The 20,762-nt window shown below is 38.7% G+C and overlaps 1 protein-coding gene across 1 annotated transcript in view; it reads right to left on the bottom strand.

Moving 5' to 3' along the window:
- The window catches only part of spon1a (spondin 1a), a 208,955-nt gene that overhangs the window by 148,218 nt on the left and 39,975 nt on the right, over positions 1 to 20,762 (bottom strand). The window contains exons 4-6 of the mRNA XM_067389022.1: positions 17,040 to 17,113; positions 16,352 to 16,474; positions 6,904 to 7,052 (exon numbers count right to left, since the gene is read on the bottom strand). Coding sequence (XP_067245123.1) covers positions 6,904 to 7,052; positions 16,352 to 16,474; positions 17,040 to 17,113 — 346 coding nt within the window. The remainder of the gene's footprint in view (positions 1 to 6,903; positions 7,053 to 16,351; positions 16,475 to 17,039; positions 17,114 to 20,762) is intronic.

Genomic DNA, 20,762 nt, shown 5'->3' with positions numbered 1-20,762 from the left:
TTTCCTGTGTTTTGGTTTCTGTTTTGCCTGTACCTTGTGTGTCGCTATAGTTACCCTCATTAGTTACCATGACATCATATCACCAACACCTGTCCCTTATCAGCCCATTGTTAACGTGTCTATTTAAACCTTTATGCTTCATTTGTTGTTTGTTGGTCGATGCGTTTGTGAGTATGTTCTTGTCGTTGCTCTCGTCAGCTGTCTGTGAATGGATTACCTTTTGTTATTAAACGTTGGTGCTTGCATTTGGATTCTCACTCTGTTTTATGAATGCGCATTCGTAACAGATACTTTTTTTGTGATTTTTTTTTGATGAATAAAAAGTAAAAAAAAGAACAGCATTTATTTAAAACAGAAATATTTTGTGACAATATACACTACCATTCAAAAGTTTGTCAGTAATTTTCTGTATTTTCTCTCTTTCTTTCTTTCTTTCTTTCTTTCTTTCTTTCTTTCTTTCTTTCTTTCTTTCTTTCTTTCTTTCTTTCTTTCTTTCTTTCTTTCTTTCTTTCTTTCTCTTTCTTTCTTTCTTTCTTTCTTTCTTTCTGTCTTTCTTTCTTTCTTTCTTTCTTTCTTTCTGTCTTTCGTTCTTTCTTTCTTTTTTCAGAAGAAATAATTAATTTTATTCAGCAAGGATGTGCTAAATTAATAAATAAAAAAAGTAAAGAAGTAAAAACTAGAAGTAAAGACTTCTAAAATAATTTCTATTTTGAATAAATATTATTCTTTTTAACTTTTTATTCATCAGTGAATCCTGAAAAAAAAGTATCACAGGTTCCAAAAAAAATATTAAGCAGCACAACTGTTTCCAACATTGATAACAGATCAGCATATTAGAATGATTTCTGAAGGATCATGTGACACTGAAGACTAGAGTAATGGCTCATAAAAATTCAGCATTGCACTGCAGCTTTTTTTTTTTTTTTTTACCAACTATGATAGTTTGATCAAATGGTAAACGGTGTATCGATATACATAGGCTAAATGCAAGTGACTTGAATACTACTTACCATTAATGCGACGTTTGGTGTTGCATGGTTTTGTGTAGTGCTTTGTAGTCAATTAACATGATACACAGATTCAGATCACTTCATAAATGTAAATTTGTCTGTCCAAATGTCCATGTAATCTTCAGCTGATTTATGAATGACTGGAACATTACCGCTCCACTTCAAATTGTGCAATGAAATTTGTACTTGTTGTGCCAGATGACGATTGGTCGATGTATTATACATGACAAACAGGCATCAATGAATTTTGTAATATTTTAAAATATCTAATATGTGGATAATTGAATTGACACACTACCTTTGATTATTAAAAAAATAAAAAAAAATAAAAAAAATTCTTTGGTATATTTTTTTTTTCCTACCGTCTCGCCATATGTAAGCCTACTCATTGAAAGAACCATATTTGGCTCGAGATGATAGTTCCCGAGCAGACTGTGGAATACCTACGTTTACATGTTTACACTAGTGTGCTTTCGTTTTAAAATGCATAAATTTTGCTACGGTTACGCCTGCTGTCCACACTACTCCAGAGTTTTCAAACTTCGAAAACTGAGATTTTTGAAAACGCTACAGACCCCGTCAGTCAAGTCCAAAGCAAGACACATACAACCCACAGCAACATGTTATGGCAACAACACCTCAGACTGACAGATAAGTAAAAATAAACAGGAATTTAGGATACTTTAGTTTTGTACACATAGGTCATGTTAATTATAATCAAATGCATTTTGTTTTATTGACTACAATATTATCATCAATTTTGAAAAGGGGCAGGGGCTTGAGCCTTTATATCATTGTTTATTGTACATGCACTTTACTACTTGATTCACAATTATGCAATTCAGCTAACAGTGGAAACATGTCCTGAAAATCTCTGCTGAATGCAACTGGCACAGCGTAATTACCCATGTTGCAGGCTGGTTCTGAGTGCTAGGTTGTGATGGATGCAGCAGACTACCACAACCTGGCATACTTACCATCACTGCAATTTAGTCATCTAATTCAACTCTTTAAAATTCAGAAAGCTTGTTAAACTGAATGATGCAATTTGTTTTGTGTGCTGAACATAATAGTTAATTGACCTCATTTTTAATTTTAAAGAATTTAAAGTAAAATATCTTTAATCACGCTGTGATAGTATGGCCATCCATCTAAAGGTGTTTTCCTGCCTATGCCCTGAGACACTGGGATAAGCTCCAACATCCCTGCACCCTACAGAGGACAAGCGATTTGGAGAATGGATGGTAGAAAATTGTCCTCTGGCAATAGGTGAGGCTTAATTTCAATGAGAGGTAATTCATAATTCCAGATTCTTTTAAAAGCCACTTGAAAGTTGAAAGCACAGTGAAAGCACAATCTTTGGATAGATATGAACATAAATTAGACATCTCAGACAGATGGTGCTTCTATTCTGCTCGAGAGAAGGAAAGATGTCACATTGTGGAGTTCCCACCCGCTGGCTCACTGTGCTGAACACCCCCCACATTCATCTCATCAAAATCTGGGCTTCGACCAACTGCTTCATTTCGATCTAGGTGGTAACAGCGCATAATGATTCCTCGATTTAAGCACTGCTATTGTCTGAGTGTTGCCTGTAGCTCGGAGAATGGCAAGTGTACTCTGAATAGTAAGAAATGTCTGATTTCTGTACATGGAGACTGTTGCATTCAAATTGTTCTTGAAGGTCAATATGAATTCTAACTGAGCATTCATGAACTCTGTAGACTGTAATAATAGCAAATGTAATATTTACTGCGAACTGAGCAAAAACAACATCGACTTTGATATTGAAGTCTGAGGCCAGTAAGAACAGGAATAATTTGCTTCAGCACCAACAGGTGTTACCAATCAATAATATGACCTTATACATTGTAACATTGAAACTTGGATTTTCTTTAAAGCTGCTTTTTTAAGCATAAACCAAGTTCACTGGTTATGCCAATCACAGTGTTAATTTCATACACAATGATGACATCACTCCTGTATAGAGCTGTATTTCCATTGTATTTTGATTCATTTACGTAAAAAAATAATTTTATCAAAAGTACTTATTGTGCACACATGTGCTGCTATCTTATATAAAGTATATACAAGTAATTTAACTGCAATTATACTGTTGGCCTTGCCCCTAAAGGCCTCGATATTCTCTCTGCAAAGTTCTTATTCACTCATCGCTCAGGGGAAAACAGAAGTTCTAAATAGTTTAGCAAAGATAAACTGTTTAAAATATCCAGACACCATCCACACTACTGGGAGCTGTTTAGATAAGTATTTAAATATAATGTTTTCTTTTTTCTTAATAACACAATAAACAAGCAAGCATCTGATCAAAGGGATGTGTTCACCAGCTCTACAATTCGGCATTCCAGTGTACTCATATTTTTACTTGTTTCTGACCTGAACGGACTGATTTAACAAATGAACCTGAAGAGATTTTCATGTAAAAAAGTTAGAGCACCAAAGCACACCCACCTAATCGTTATGGACCAATGGCAGCTTGAAGGTGTTTAACAGACGGCAAAAAGTTTTACATAAAGTTGGCTGTTTCAAACCACTGGATCGAACTTCAAATCACCTTTTGGCCAAATGATGACACACAAGTTTATTGTTTGGTTTCGCTTCAATTATTTCAGGACCTTAAAACGCACTGTAGTACATTTTATCAAATGCTTAATGTAAATACATAATAATACACCTATTTGGCACCAACATTTACGCAACAATTTGATTTGAAGAAGAATTTCTGGTTATACTTCACTTGTACAATGCATTATAAGGGTATTCATAATGTATGTAATAATGCATTATATATTTTCATAAATTATTGTGAAAATATAGTCAAATAACAAGAGTTCAGTACATGGAAATGACATACAGTGAGTCTCAAACTCCATTGTTTCCTCCTTCTTATATAAATCTTATTTGTTTAAAAGACCTCCGAAGAACAGGCGAATCTGAACATAACACCGACTGTTGCTTAACAGTCGGGGTGTACGCCCCAATATTTGCATATGCCAGCCCATGTTCCCAACATTATGAAAGGCTTTAGACAAGGGCAGCCAGTAACGTCTGGATCTGCACAGGTGAATCATCAGACTAGGTAAGCAAGCAAGAACAATAGCGAAAAATGGCAGATGGAGCAATAATAACTGACATGATCCATGATATCATGATATTTTTAGTGATATTTGTAAATTGTCTTTCTAAATGTTTCATTAGCATGTTGCTAATGTACTGTTAAATGAGGTTAAAGTTACCATCGTTTCTTGCGGTTATTCACGGAGACAAGAGCCATCGCTATTTTCATTATTAAACACCTGCAGTCTGTATAATTCATAAACACAACTTCATTCTTTATAAATCTCTCCAACAGTGTAGCATTAGCCGTTAGCCACGGATCACAGCCTCAAATTCATTTAGAATCAAATGTAAATAATATAACATTATACAATACTCACATAATCCGACGCATGCATGACGAACACTTTGTAAAGATCCATTTGAGGGTTATATTAGCTGTGTAAACTTTGTTTATGCACTGTTCAAGGCAAGCGCGAGCTCCGTGGGCGTGGAGCAGGAGAATTAAAGGGCCAGTAGCCCTGAATCGGCTCATTTATAATGATGCCCCAAAATATAATTAATTAAAAAAAAAAAATCTATGGGGTATTTTGAGCTGAAACTTCACGGACACATTCAGGGGACACCTTAGACTTATATTACATCTTTTTAAAAAAAGTTCTAGGGCACCTTTAAAATACTTTTATAATGCATTGTATATAAAGGCTTTAAAGGATTAGTCCACTTTCAAATAAACTTTTCCTGATAATTTACTCACCCCCATGTCATCCAAGATGTTCATGTTTTTCTTTCTTCAGTCGAAAAGAAATTAATGTTTTTGATGAAAAAATTCCAGGATTATTCTCCTTATAGTGGACTTCAATGGCCTCGGTTGAAAGTCAAAATTACAGTTTCAGTGCAGCTTCAAAGGGCTTTAAACGATACCAGATGAGGAATAAGGGTCTTATCTAGCGAAGCGATCAGTCATTTTTGAAAAAAATGTAAATGTATAGGCTTTATATAAACAAATGTTCACCTTCTAAGTGCTTCCGCCAAAACCACACTTCCGTATTCTCCAAAAAGTTTATGCTGTATGTCCTACGCCTTCCCTATTCTACTTACGGTAAAAATTTAACTGCCGCTTCATTCGTTCGGTAAGTAGAATAGGGAAGGCATCTGATTTAACCTATGTAAAAGTGTAAATGTCGTCAGAGTGAGCATGCTTTTCAGTCGCTGGCCAAACACACGTTTCAGCCATGACCCATATCACAACTTGAATCTCTCCAGCTCTCTAGCCTCCAGTAGGATTTGTTTGCTATCTGGACCGTAAAAACCCAGGGAGAATAATTATCACTCCAACAAACTGTAAACAGTTCTGCTTACAACAGACTCAAGAGCCAATGCAACACACAGCGATATGGCTCACATAACAGATCTATTGGAGAGCTGCCACACAGTCATACTGTACCTCCTTCAGGGTTTCTATCACTTGCTTAGAAGAGCTGAAGTGTCTTTGGTGCACTGACTTGAAGACTTAATTATCAAAGCGCCATTTCCAACCATATCAGCCAATGCCGTTTGGATGCCTGAAATGTATTGGTCTAAAGGGACAATGCAATTTTTTTTTTTTTTCTTATTTCAGTCCAGTTGAATGTGTTAGTACAAAGATTTTAGTACAAAGAACGTCTTCCAATCCTACATGCAACAATGGGATGGAGAAAAAAATAAACATGGAAAAAACAAAGACTCATGGGGTTGCCCATAATTTTGATAAGTAGTATTTTCCTTTATTTGGTGAAACTAATTTAGTGTAAATAAAACAACAACTGGGCCAAAGTTAAGTACCAAACTGAATATAAGCCTATGTCAAGACTATGTAAAATAATACAAATTATTATTATTATTGGTTTTATTTATATTATTATTAAATGCAACAAGTGTGACAAAGTCAAATCAATCCTGTTTTAATCAAGAAAAGAATTGCATGCTAACAGTGTAGAATAAGTCATAAGCTTCACTGATTTATTAAAATCACTATTAAACTGTTAAATTACACTATTGTAGCTTCACTATTGTAAGAAAGATGACAACTGAGAGAATAAGAGACATGATTATTGAAACAGAACTAAGTTTAATAATCTCCCTCATCCCCTTATCTTCTATCCTTTCCATGTCAATTCTCAGCTGATCTTGCAAATGGAAATGCATTGTGCATACTGGGAACCAAACATCTAAGCCTTTCACAGATCTCCAAGAGCATCTGCACGCTCTACTGAACTTAGAGAATAGGCAGCAAGCTTGTCAATTGCAAAGGTCTTTTCTCAATGCTCCTCACAAAACGACCTCAACAGCAGGTAATTATGATGCTCCAGTGGAGAACTAATGTAATGATCAACCTGATCCATTTCAGCTCCATTTTATCATTGAATTTCCATAGACACTGCTTCTAATTCCTATTATTATTCTTATCAAAGTTCTTCAAGGACAAGGAGGATAATGCCCACCCAGCTGACTTATAATTAAACCATGTGTTTGCAGCTGTGGGTTTGCAAGTTGACTTTGTCTAAGAATACATGGGTCATACTGAAGTTGTGTAAAGACATTAATTCTAGATCCAAAAAGATATCCAGGCAGAATTTAGAACACAATATAACCACTGTTGGGCATTAAGATCCCATAATTCTTTTTTTTTTTTTGATATACAGCACAACATTAAAACACAGTATATGGATATTGCCGTTTCATTTACAGGGCAAATAATAATAAAAAAAAACATACACCTAAACACATACACCTAAATTAACAGTTTGGGTAGGCAATAATTCGGCATCCTTACCTTTTGACGGATCTCCTCCTCCATCTTGACTGGTGAGCCCAGTTCAGCGATCTGTTTGACTCCTTCACTGGCATAACCTCCATACTCCCACAGAATATAGTTCTTCGAATGGGAAGCTCCAATGAGAGCCGACCAGTGATTGGCTCTCCCTGTTAAGGTACAAAAATTTCCAATGTCTTAGAATGATGCATGATAAAATTTCTTAAATAATTACTAAATAAACCAATTTCCATGTGTTTCTGATCATTAGTGAAATATAAACATACATTTATGCATTTTGCAGATGGTTTTATGCATAGCACATTGGGGATACACATCAGTATATTTAATGTTGTGTTCCCTGGGAACCAAACCTTTGGCATAGTTTGTGTTAAACTGTACTAAGGGCTTAAATACACAGGATAAGAACTCAGGCAAAACAGAACAGGGAACAGACTGAAAACAAAGTGTAATTTGATTACATTTAAAGCTAATATGTTAAAAATGTACTAAATTGCAACGTCATTGTAACAAACGTGCAATAACACATATATTTAAATACATGACACGTTTTAGTAGAAAGAATTAAAGTATATTTAATGTAAGTCAGTACAACAAAAGTAATTATGAAATGTGAGTCAAAAAAGCACTCAAGTTCAAGTAATTGTATATAATATAAATTTAAACTGTAATATATGTGACCCGTCACGGAAACCAGGGACACAAGTCGGCAGCACAACTTTCGAGCAAAATGAGAAAGAAGTATTTTTTTTCAAACTTGGTGATTTTCGTTTTTTTGCAGAATCTGTTAGTTGAGATCATGAAGAAGCCTTTCCGTGTTTGGGATAGCAGTATTGGTATATTTAAAAGCGTACATTTTGAGGTTGAAATCGGCTTGTTTTTCGGAGATTCTAGCACGCAGTAGGGGCATGTCATGTCTGTGTGTATTTCCATACTGGGAAGCGTGGCTACTTATTATGCAGTGCTCTGGCCGGCTCTAGCTGATATCAAAATTCAATGAAGAACCGTGGCCGTTACACCAAAAATGTTTTGAAGTACTTCTTCGACAAGCCGGATGCTTATGAACAAGCGCTCACTGATTCTGAAAACGATCTGAGCGACGATGAAAGCGGCATAATAAGACATTACCTCTCTGGAGTCGGGTAACACGCCGGCGCATTTTGCAGGATTTTTTTTACATTGCAGCAAAACAGACTTAAAATACTCCGTCATTTTTTGTCATAGAGACATTAGTAATATATAAATTGAAACTATAGAATGTCTTCTTTTATTTGTATACACTCAGAGTAAAAACAAAATGTTGTGCTTTTTGTAAAATAAAGAAAACATGATGCGTGATCTCTCATCTCCCTCTGAACGAAGTCCAATCTGATAGTTCTCAGAAAATGAACTGTAACTTAGTGAATACTAATCATAAAAAAATTATACTTGTGTCTGAAAAAAACGTTGAGATGTCAGGTTTTAAATTGTGTAAGTCAAATCGAAAACAAACATTCTGTGTTTATGTAATCTGTATGAAAAGAGAGCCAAGTCAGAAGTCTGTGATTCAGCTCATTATCCGCTAATGCGGCCACGCCCACGGAGGGAGCGCTATTCAGACACAAATTCAGTCAATACATGCATTCATCATCTCAATCGTGTATTTATTGTCTTGAAAAGTGTTTTGAATAGCCATAGTTAGCGATCTCTGGCCTCTGTTAGTCCAGTTAGTTCCTGGATTGCCTATTCTTCTTTAACAGGCTTCTCAGCTGAGAAAATTTCATTTCATGATTATAGTGACCAAAATTATCACGGTTATCACAGAATCCTGTTCAAAAAGTAAATTCACCAAGTTTCATGTGGAAAACCAGCAAACAACAAATAAAATTAGCATCAATATGTACTTTTTCTTTACATAAACATTAACATAATAACATTAAAAATGATGGGCAGATTTTAAAGGAGTGTCTTACAACAATCTACAATGCACAAGTTCAAATAGAGTTTTGACAAAAAAAGTCACATATTTCAGCCTCTAAATCATTTTTATAAAAGTCAAAAAAGATAAATTACTGACATTTATAATGCACATTAACCTTTATTATTAATAGTATGCGGTCCATGCAGCTTTACAGGGGGTATGGTTTATCTAAATGAGATGTAAATGAGCCCTATCGTCACTCCCAGCAGGTGAGAACAGGTGAGAACTGCAACTTTAGAGGCGTTTTTCTCCCTATAGAGCTTTCTCGAATGCCTACCTTCAAATGGCCACAACTTCAGATTTCCATGTGTCACACATCATTGGAAAGCTTGGAGACTACACTTTCAGAATCTGTGAATAACTCAAAATGCCCCAGAACCGACTTGTGTCCCTACTTTCCGTGACTGGTCACATATTTTATTTAATTGCAATTAACTCTTTCCCCGCTAGCGTTTTTGAAAAAAGTTGCCAGCCAGTGCCAGCATTTTTGACCATTTTCACAAGTTTCATCGCCCCCAGAATATTTTGTCATATATATATATATATATATATATATATATATATATATATATATATATATATATATATATATATATATATATATATATATACAGTGAAAGCTGTGAAAAACGGGAAACAGTCAATAGTGGGGAAACAACAGTTAACATGAAATAAAAATCATTGCATTCAGTTCACACTTAATCATATGCTTTAAAAAGTATTTTATTTCTGTAATAAGTACTCTTTTTAAAAGTATGCTAAAGTGTACTTCTTTTTCACAAGGGTTGCATTTAAACACAAAATCAAATTAAAAAATATTTTATCTTTGAAAAATGCATTTTGTGATAACATTCTTGCGCTCCATCTAGCATTCTGTTCATACATCATCCTGATGTAGCACTCGGCTAGAATAATACATGCCAGTGCAATGCAATGTACAGTAATGTGAGTTTGAATCCAGCTTGCATCATTTCCCAGTTTTGTTCCCTCCTCATAATTTCCTGTGCTATCTCCACTATCGCTCCCAATAAAACTGCCAAAAAAGACAAATATAATGTAAAATAAATATTGTAATTTCAGGAACAAGCAGCCATAGCAATATTAATCTAAATTATTCTCATACAAAACACTCCCTGACTCTCATTTGCAAATGACTCTTAGTGTAATAAGTCAACTACAGCTTCAGTCAAAATGTGACACTAGTCTCTGGCACAGAGCATGGCCCACAACAGCCAAATCAATGGGAAATGTGTTCATAATTAAACTATCCTATACTCATTGTACATGTAATATAAAAGAGTGCACTGTATATTGCAGGTACTGTATTATATATATATCAGAAAATCAATTTTACATATTTTCATATGGTATTTTCAAGACCCTAGAGCACTGACAGGAAATTATGAGAAGAAGAGGTTAAATGGAATCTGGAAATAATCCAAGATGGAATGAAACTTGAGTACCAAAGTGCCACCAAGCAAAAATTTGTAACTAAAATGCTGTGCATAGAGGTTAAAAGTTTTGCATTGTACATAACACTATACAATCATTAAAATAATAATCCTGCTTTTCTGATAATAAGGAAGCATCCCTCTACTGTGCAGGAGCAGCGTGAAGCTTTAGAGGAGCTTTGTGTGCTATGTACAACTACTCCATGATGGCTTCCACAAATGTCATATAAATGGTTTCCACCTCCCACAGGTTCTCCCGCAGGGGCCGGCCAAAAAACACTAGAATAGCTTTACCCAGGACTTTTTGAGCGTATGTCCTCAATTTGTCCTCTTAGCCAAGTCTTTCAAAGGTAAGTTCCACCTTATCACAAACAAATTCTTCACTTAATAGAAATGTTGTATTAGATTATGGTGCTACATTAAGCTGGAGTTATGACAGACAGTCCTACTCAAAAAGAACCACTGAAAAAAGTTTCACAAATTACATATACTATCTGTGAAAAAGTTGTGAAATTACTTCACACTTCTCTTTCAACTTTATAATGTCCTGCTCAAACAATAAAGTCACCTTGTAGGAAAATCTCTACCCTGAGGCATTAAGTTCCAGATCTCCCAGTCTGGGCCTTTAAAGCCCTCAATCTAATTTCTACTCACCAATTTAAGCTATTCCACAGGCATGACAGAGTTTTCACACTGGCTCTGTGAAGAACTGCTTACCACATCCTCTCTGTGCCGCTAATCCGCTCAATCCGTCAGACCTGTATCAAATCTCACTGATGCGCTCTGATGTTCCAATGCTTATTTTCATATGTTCTGCCAAACACAGTATCTCTCTATTTCTCCTCTCTATCTGCTTCAAAAATATGTATATGTATTTTGCTGCAGAAATGCCCTTGATCTACTGGTTTGACAAGATAGTTGTTTTGAAATTAAGCTTCAAGGTGATATGTGTAATGTTTTTGATGTTACTTTCTCATATCCCAGTTTTTTATAATCTACAAGTGAGCCATTTTGATTGGTTGATTTCCACAAGTGGGACAAAATAAACAGTGATGTTCAAAACACTTTCATGGCAATCTGTAAATATTTTACATTACAAATTGGTGGGGAATTCATATGAGTTTGTACTATTTCATTGATATGTTTTCATATGATATGCTTACACCTCACTTATTATTACTGTAGATTTTCATGCTTATTTTTTTTCCTAAAAAAACATATATTTTGTACAAATCTAAACAATTGCATTCTACAGTAATCACTGTCATTCTTTTCAGCACAAATGCCTCATTTCTATGCAAATTATGCTTATAAAATAATGCACTTTATTTAACAAGAGAACATTGCAATATGACCACCCATGCATATGTTCAACATGGCAATTTCTTTATTTTTGTCAGGGGTGGGACATCCTGTTATTAAACAATGGCAGACTAGAAATTACCATTCACAATCATTAGTTTGTTTGCCAAGGCAAGTGTGACGAGCAGGGCGGGCGAGAGCCGTGAGGGAACGGCGCGAGGCCGGTGACGCGAGTGATAATGAGCGTCACCTGCGAGACGTGCCGGCCTCGAGTCTCTCACGGAGTAGCTCCGGAGGCATAAAAGGAGGAGCGACTACAATGAAAGACAAGAGAGGACCAGGCCTGGACTTTATTTTATGTTTTGTTATGTTTGTGTGGCCGGCAGACGTCCGCGAGGGTCTGCCGGCATTACTTTCGTTTTGTTTGTTTATTTTATATTAAAGTTTTGTTGAATGTTCGCCGGTTCCCGCCTCCTTCTTCCCACATCTACTAACATTGTTACATTGGTGCCGAAACCCGGGAGGAAGGAGGGACATGCTGTCGGAGAGCCCTCGCTGCTGAGGGGGATCGCGGTGCTGCGGAGTTCGGGCAGCGCGGGAGTGAAGACCGCGAGAGGCTGCCCGAAGCGGTGGTACTGGAGCCTAGTGAAAGGTGGGACGGAGAGCTCGAGGCCGTGCCCCTGGGACGAGGTGGGGTGGCTGCCGTCCAAGAGGGAGCGGAGGAGTCGCCGCCGTTCGCCGTGGGCCGGAGCCTGCTGCCGTCCGCCATAAAGGGGAGGAGCAGGGAACGGGGGACTCGCTGCTGGCTGCCCTCAGTCGGAGGAGCCATCGCCGGCCGCCAGGAGGCGGTCGAGGATCGGGCCGTCCACCGAGCGTCCAGTGCCACCGCATGGCACCGCGAAGAAGAGCCTCTCGGCAGGCTGAGGACCAAGCGGCAGTGTGTCGGGGAACCGGACCAAGAATTTTTTTTTTCTTTTTCCTCTCTCCCCTCTCTCGTCCTGTCGCTCCCCTTGCTTCCGTCTCCTTTCTCTCGTCTCGTCTGTCCTTACCCCCAGGTGCTGCGGCCGCCGAGACAGGCCCCGGGGGGGAGCAGAGCGCAGTCTCGGGAGTACCCCCCGGCCTGCGAGGGGCGATGGGGGTATGTGGCGAGCAGGGCGGGCGAGAGCCGTGAGGGAACGGCGCGAGGCCGGTGGCGCGAGTGTTAATGAGCTTCACCTGGGAGGCGCACCGGCCTTGAGTCCCTCACGGAGGAGCTCCGGGAGCATAAAAGGAGGAGCGACTACCGTGGAGGACGAGAGAGGACCAGGCCTGGACTTTATTTTATGTTTTGTTATGTTTGTGTGGCCGGCAGACGTCCGCGAGGGTCTGCCGGCATTACTTTCGTTTTGTTTGTTTATTTTATATTACAGTTTTGTTGAATGTTCGCCGGTTCCCGCCTCCTTCTTCCCATATCTACTAACCTTGTTACATTGGTGCCGAAACCCGGGAGGAAGGAGGGACATGCTGTCGGAGAGCCCTCGCTGCTGAGGGGGATCGCGGTGCTGCGGAGTCCGGGCAGCGCGGGAGTGAAGACCGCGAGAGGCTGCCCGAGGCGGTGGTACTGGAGCCTAGTGAAAGGTGGGACGGAGAGCTCGAGGCCGTGCCCCTGGGACGAGGTGGGGTGGCTGCCGTCCAAGAGGGAGCGGAGGAGTCGCCGCCGTTCGCCGTGGGCCGGAGCCTGCTGCCGTCCGCCATAAAGGGGAGGAGCAGGGAACGGGGGACTCGCTGCCGGCTGCCCTCAGTCGGAGGAGCCATCGCCGGCCGCCAGGAGGCGGTCGAGGATCGGGCCGTCCACCGAGCGTCCAGTGCCACCGCATGGCACCGCGAAGAAGAGCCTCTTGGCAGGCTGAGGACCGAGCGGCAGTGTGTCGGGGAACCGGACCAAGATTTTTTTTTTTTCTCTCTTTTTCCTCTCTCCCCTCTCTCGTCCTGTCGCTCCCCGTCTCCTTTCTCTCGTCTCGTCTGTCCTTACCCCCAGGTGCTGCGGCCGCCGAGACAGGCCCCGGGGGGGAGTAGAGCGCAGTCTCGGAGGTACCCCCCGGCCTGCGAGGGGCGTTGGGGGTATGTGACGAGCAGGGCGGGCGAGAGCCGTGAGGGAACGGCGCGAGGCCGGTGACGCGAGTGATAATGAGCGTCACCTGCGAAGCGTGCCGGTCTCGAGTCTCTCACGGAGGAGCTCCGGAGGCATAAAAGGAGGAGCGACTACAATGAAAGACGAGAGAGGACCAGGCCTGGACTTTATTTTATGTTTTATTATGTTTGTGTGGCCGGCAGACGTCCGCGAGGGTCTGCCGGCATTACTTTCGTTTTGTTTGTTTATTTTATATTAAAGTTTTGTTGAATGTTCGCCGGTTCCCGCCTCCTTCTTCCCACATCTACTAACATTGTTACAACAAGGTTTATTAAAACCCCTTACTCTGAGTATTGAACTGTAGTGCATAATTCCACTGTCCACCGCCATAGGCATGTTTTTATTTGAGCGACAAAGTCAAGACTATGACTGGTTGATGTGCCTTAATCATTCGATGAAAGTGCATGGGAATAAATTATAATATGTGCTTTTGGCTATGATTAATTAAAGTTGATTTGTTTACCAAGTAATTTATGCAAATACATCAAAATGAAATGACAACGACTGCATAAATTCCAGATGTCCACAACAGCGTGCTTGCTTTAGGAAACATGTAATTGTACCGTCACATGGGAATGTTTTCTGCACATGTGACAGTCATAAATCCCATGTGTTTATTTACTGTACAAGTGTGTGTGTGTGTGTGTGTGTGTGTGTGTGTGCTTTTGTTTATATTACATTGTGGGGACCAAATGTCCCCATGATGTAATATAAACCTGAGTTCACCTACATCGTGGGGACCAGCCAGCGGTCCCCACAATGTAAATGGGTTTATAAATCATATAGAATGAGTTTTTGTGAAAAAGTAAAAGTTTGCACAGTTTCCTGTGAGGGTTAGGTTTAGGGGTAGGGGCAGGGTAGGGGGATAGAATGTACAGTTTGTTCAGTGTAAAATGCATTGAAGTCTATGGAAAGTCCCCACAATTCACAAAAACAAACATGTGTGTGTGTGTGTGTGTGTGTGTGTCCACGATGTAATATAAACCTGAGTTCGCCTACATTGTGTACAATGTAAATTAATTGATAAAAATACTAAATGATGTTTTTGTGAGAAAATAAAGGTGTGCACAGTTTCCTGTGATGGTTAGGTTTAGGGTTAGGGGTAGGGTAGGTGGATAGAAAGTACGGTTTGTACAGTATAAAATGCATTGCGGCCTATGGAAAGTCCCCACAATTCTCAAAAACAAACATGTGTGTGTATGTATGTGTCGGTTTACCCGTATGTCTTTCACTGTTTCCTAACCCCATAAATTAGGGCACAAAACTTTCTTTATCAGGTTCATCTAGCTCCAAGAGTACATTCTAATCAGAGTATTGATCTGAGCTGCAGAAGCTCAAGTGGAGAGTGACTATAATCCCCAGGCTTAATTTACTCCCAATGAGACACTCTCAAGGTTATCCACACCAACCACAACAGACAAGAGATTACAGGTGCTAAGGGAAAATAATGAGGAAATGATTGCATATTTCACATCTTAATGTTTGTTGCAAAATGAACAACAATCCTATAGACATATTGTGAGCATAACATAGATTGAGCCAACAGATTTAAACCACTAGTGCTGCTTGCTACTGCACAACTTACTGTTATAATGCTAGGGTGCTTGTGAGGGACCAGCCATTGTTGTGAAGCTGCTAGGGTGTTCTGGGTAATTGCTTAATGATCAGCATGACTATGAGAGCGTTTATACATTTCAGTCAAATCAACTGAACTTAACCATAGCTTTAGAGGCTTAAGCCAGTCACACACCAGATGAGAAGCGACATGCTACACCGTGGCTATGACATCGCAAAGGTTTGTACAAACCAGATGTGCCAATACATAAGCAACAGTCCATAGTGGACCTATCCAACAAACAGGGAAAAGTTCACAACAAATACAAACATATTGCTTCAAGGGTTAAGTCAGTATGTACATTCACAATTTGGGACAAATATATTGTAACTTACTGATAAGCTATATGAATAGCCCTCTGTATTACGGCAGGATTCTGAACATAGACTCATAGAAAAAAATTTGTTTCACGGTACTCTATTTTAGTCTAGTGTCCCTTTTCGACACACAAACACGTAACACTTGTAAATACACAAATTACTTGTATATCACAAATAAAACAAGAAAAAAATGTAAAATACCCATTTAAATAAAATGTATAATGTTATACTATACATTTCTCCACTGGGTGTACTTCACAAGAACTGCTCTATGATATTCTGCTCTCTTGACATGGCTTGATTCCCTCCCTCCTTCAGTGTAAGTACCGTCCGCCAGAAAAAAAAAAAAGAAGAAGAAGAAGAAGAAGAAGAAGAAGAAGAAGAAGAAGAAGAAGAAGAAGAAGAAGAAGAAGAAGAAGAAGAAGAAAAAAACTACACCCGATTTTTGGAACAGAAAATCTCTCCTCATGTGGGTTACATGATGTAAGGTATAATTTGTGCCTGAGTATTGCATTAAAATTATAATGGCTTACTTGTTGTCTCTGCACTTTAAACTGGGATAGGACAAAGTATTTTAACATTGAAAAAAAATTACACACTTTACATGTCATTGAGGACATAGTGTCTTACTTGGGTAGTCTTTTGGGTGCAATTTCTCTGACCAGTTCCCGTAGAAGGTGACTCTGTATTTGGCAGTTCCACAGGCACAGCAGTCCAGCAGAGGTTTGTCTGTGGATTCTCCATACAGCGGTTCTAAAGGACAAGAGAGAATGGCTGGATTATTACAATAATGTATATCCAAACGTAGGCAACATTTATTATTTATTTAGTATAAATACTAAGTAATTTATCATTTATGTATTATTAATTTAATCTATAAAATTATATCTACAAAATTATAATTATATTTAATGATGTATTATGTATAAACTGCTTTTGTTAAGAAACTGATTTTTGTTTGGATTTAATGTATTTTTGGAGTTTATACTGGAAAAAATCAGTTAAATTTCTGACAGGATTCAGTATATGGCACTGACAGCAATTCAACGACATTAAGGCTGTGATGTGATTAGTTATCAAGGCACAGAATTTGATATCTTCCCATAAAAAAAGATCTCTGCTAGAAACTTCCAGGCAGGATGTTGGACAATCAGGCCTGCGAAACAACCAAAGCTCAGACAGAAATGGCTATATGAGGAAGCAAATTGGGGGAGAAGACAGAAAATAGGAAAAGCACTATACACTGTGAAATAAAATCTCAGAGAAGAACTCATTGTAATGTGCTAAACTATCTAGCTGGGAGTAATAAAAGACTCACCTTTCTCACACATCCGCTTTGTGAGTGAACCCTCATCCTGGAAAGAGATGATCTTCCTCTGAACAATACTAGCCCTAGAGATAGAGAAATGAGAACAAGGTAATGAAGGGGAATCAAGAAAAGAAAATAAAGGAAAAGAAAAGAATAAAAAAAAGAAAAGAAAAAAAAAGTATAACTTGCAAATCAGCACTCTGAAAAGGCAGCAATCATGAACCCCCCCATGGAGTGATTGTAATCCACGAAAAGAGGCACGTGCAATTCGAATAGCAGTACATCACAAAAGGCTGCGCCCTAGATATCACAAGCCAGCAGATGTGAAGCATGTTTATGCATTTCTGCTGGAACTAAAAATGCCACCATTTTTTTTTTTTTTTTTTTTTTAAATTACAAAATAAATAAAAGTTACATTCTAATGACATTTCTAAATGTTCAAGTTTCCCTTTTAGCTGGGTGATCATCATGTTCTGACACTACATGTTTTAGCAGGCTGATCATCATGTTCTGACACTATTATGTGCTGATGCACTGTACAAAAGGAGAAGAAAAAAAAACATGTCTGTATGGATCTAAATGTGGGCCAGAAGCTTGTCTCCAATTGGATTTCGGATACTATTGTGCTGGTCATCCCACCATACATTTTAATTAACTAGCTTCACCAGAATTATCATTTTGGTCAACCAGACTATTGCTTGTAAACAGGATAACTATGCTGGCCCAGGAGATAAACCATCACTTAACCAGCTTGGACCATTATGGCAATTTAATGTTGGTCAAATATGTTTTTTTGTTTTTTTGTTTTTCTAGCAAAGTGAATAGCTGATTTGAAGATGAGAATGAACCTGGTAGCACAGTCCAAGAATTCAGAGGATGTAAACAAGAGAGAAGAGAGAGACTTTGGTCAAGTTGTAATTAAAATCGGATAAGTGATCATGGACATAGCTTAAGCTCTGAGTTCCAAAAGAGTTGGTGATGCCTGTTTACATGGTGACATCTCAAATACTTGTGGCAGCCATGGAGGTCTTTATACAGCCTGGAAAAATCTCAGAGTAAACAAAAAAGTCCTTCCTCTTCAAACACTGAAGCTCTCATCTGAGGAACAGGCCTGGCATTATTGTACTGAGAGCTGGGGCCAGTCCAGGTGGTCCTCATCCAAATGACAAGGAATATTTATGAACCAGTAGTTTTCACTCACTGGACTGATCATTAGATAAAAGATGCTGACGTTGTGAAAAAAAAAAAAGTGTGAAAGGCAAAAACTCCAGTCCAAATCTCAACTTTAATGATTATAGGGTTGAAAAGTATTAACTAGTTATTATTATCAACTGTACTCACCGAAATTTAAACCTTAAATGGCATGACATGATTTTCTTAGTGTAAAGAATATCATGTAACATCCCTTAAAATAGTTAATAGTAAACAGTTAATTCTTTTTTTTTTTTTTTTTTGATAACAAATACAATTTCCAACTAAAGTAGAAATGTAGGTTTATACTAGGGATGGCCAAATCCAGTCCTTGAGGACAACTGTCCTGCAGAGTTTAGCTCTATGCCTAATCAAACACACCTAAAAAATCTAACCAAAGTCTTCAGGAATATTTTAAAAATTACAGGCAGTTGTTCTGATTAGGGATATAACTAAACTTTGTAAGACAGTGGCCCTCCAGAACCAAAGTTGCCCATCATTGGTCTATAAATTTCAATGTGTCTGTGTTTACACTGTAAGTGAGTGATACAATGAATGCAACAGAACAAAACTGCATCACTCCCACTGCAATCTAGGAAGCTAACTGCAATGCAAGAGGAACAACGTCTGTCAGAGATACATGCATAATGTATGGATAATATATTCTTATATGCAGGGTGCGATTTGTAGGGGGGGACGGGGGGGATTTCCCCTCTTCTGGTCTATGTATCCCTGCCTCTGCTGAATTATTTTTATCCCCGGGGACTACTCCACACTCCACCAACAAAGCATATAAAATACCAAAAATAAAAATCTTTTTTTAAAACATCACCCAGTCTTTAATGACCACAACAAACGGGACACTTTTCAGACGTACATTCCGACTTCGCCTCAGTGCCAGGAGCAAGTCAAACGAGCGCGGAAAAGGTACAGGTGACGACGAGTGAGCTTCAGTTGAACAACAGTGAACTGCTGTCAGATGATGTTAGTAAAACTCAGAAAAATTAACATGACTTTCCAATCAGCCGTTATACTGTGCTCGTGGCTCGCACTCAAGAATTGCATGCACAAATCCGCCAGCGCGCGCTGCATAATTACTTTATTATAGCTTAAATAAAGCACAAAAGAAACTACGAGCAAGTCATGAAATTACCAAACATGCGATTAAAGCTGCCTCAAAACAGTGCATGCATTTATTTGTTGATTTTAAATTATCCAATTTGTTGGCCTTAAAACATCTTAAAAATGCACATATGTACACCAGGGAAATCTAAATTTTCTCGGGGGACCATGAAAAGCCTGTGTACAGCCCCACTTGTATTCAATCTAATGAAATCTGAGGTAAATGTGCATTTCAAATATGCGCACATTTGGACTAAACGTTTGTTTGTGTATGCACTGATATCAAAAATAAATGGGACCAAACGTGATTGAATGTAAAGGGTTGTGTCTCGTTATTCTATTAATAACTACCGATTGATTTTGCAGTTCTATCAGAAATTAAGAATTATTAGTGTCATTGTAGTGGTGCAAATATCTAAGCTATCTAATACTTCAAATCTCAAGGTTAAATCAGAAGATTTTTTTGTAAAAATGTTTCTGTAACAGCTGCCAAAAATAGTATAGCTCTACTGTGGTTTTTAACAAATTTTCAAAAAAATAAATAAATAAAAATTCAAAACATCCCCCCCTCTGTTTTTTTCCACAAATTGCACCCTGCTTAAATGCATAAGTAGCTGTATACAAACAGGTGTTCACAGCACAAACTAACATTTCACAAAGAATAACGAGCTCAAGCATGAGACTCAACTTGTGATAACTTTGCAAATGTAGCACAGTCGCCTTAAAGCACGAAGGTTCCTGGTTCAAGTCAGGAGCCTTTTTAGTGTTTGTATGTTCTCCCTAGGTTGGTGTGGGTTTGCTTTGGCTTCTCCCACAGTCAATAATTGGTCTGCATCAGCTGTGTTGCAAAGAGCACAATGGCCTCCATGATTCTTAAATGGAAGAACTTTGGGACTACCTCGACTTTTCCTAGACTTAGTGACCAGACCAAACCGATGGTCACTCTGGCTGAGAAAGTTGCAGAAAGGCAACCATCACTGCAACAATTCACCACTCTGGGCTTTATGACAGATGAAAATAAAGGCATGCTTGGAAATAAAGAAAAAAAAAAAAAAAAAAAACACCACCACCACCACCAACAACAACAACAACAAAAAGCACCTAAAGGACTGCAAGAAACAATATTATCTGGTCTGATGAACTTTAATTCCAAGCACCATATCTGGAGGAAACCAGGCACCATTCATCACCTGTGCAATACCATGCCAAGAGTGAAGCATGGTGCTGGTAGCATCATGCTTTGGGGGTGTTTTTCTGATGCAGTGAGTGGATGAGACCAGAAAATGTCTGTCCACGAACGGTACCCGCCCAACCGAGCTTGAGAGGATCTGCAGGGAAGAATGGGAAAAATCTCCAAATCCAGGTGTTTATACCCAAATAGAATAGAGTATCTAATAGCCACCAAAGGTGCTTCATCTA

The sequence above is a fragment of the Chanodichthys erythropterus genome, chromosome 7, assembly GCF_024489055.1.
Source record: "Chanodichthys erythropterus isolate Z2021 chromosome 7, ASM2448905v1, whole genome shotgun sequence".
Taxonomy (NCBI): Eukaryota; Metazoa; Chordata; class Actinopteri; order Cypriniformes; family Xenocyprididae; genus Chanodichthys; species Chanodichthys erythropterus.
This window is presented reverse-complemented; position numbering and strand designations above follow the sequence as displayed.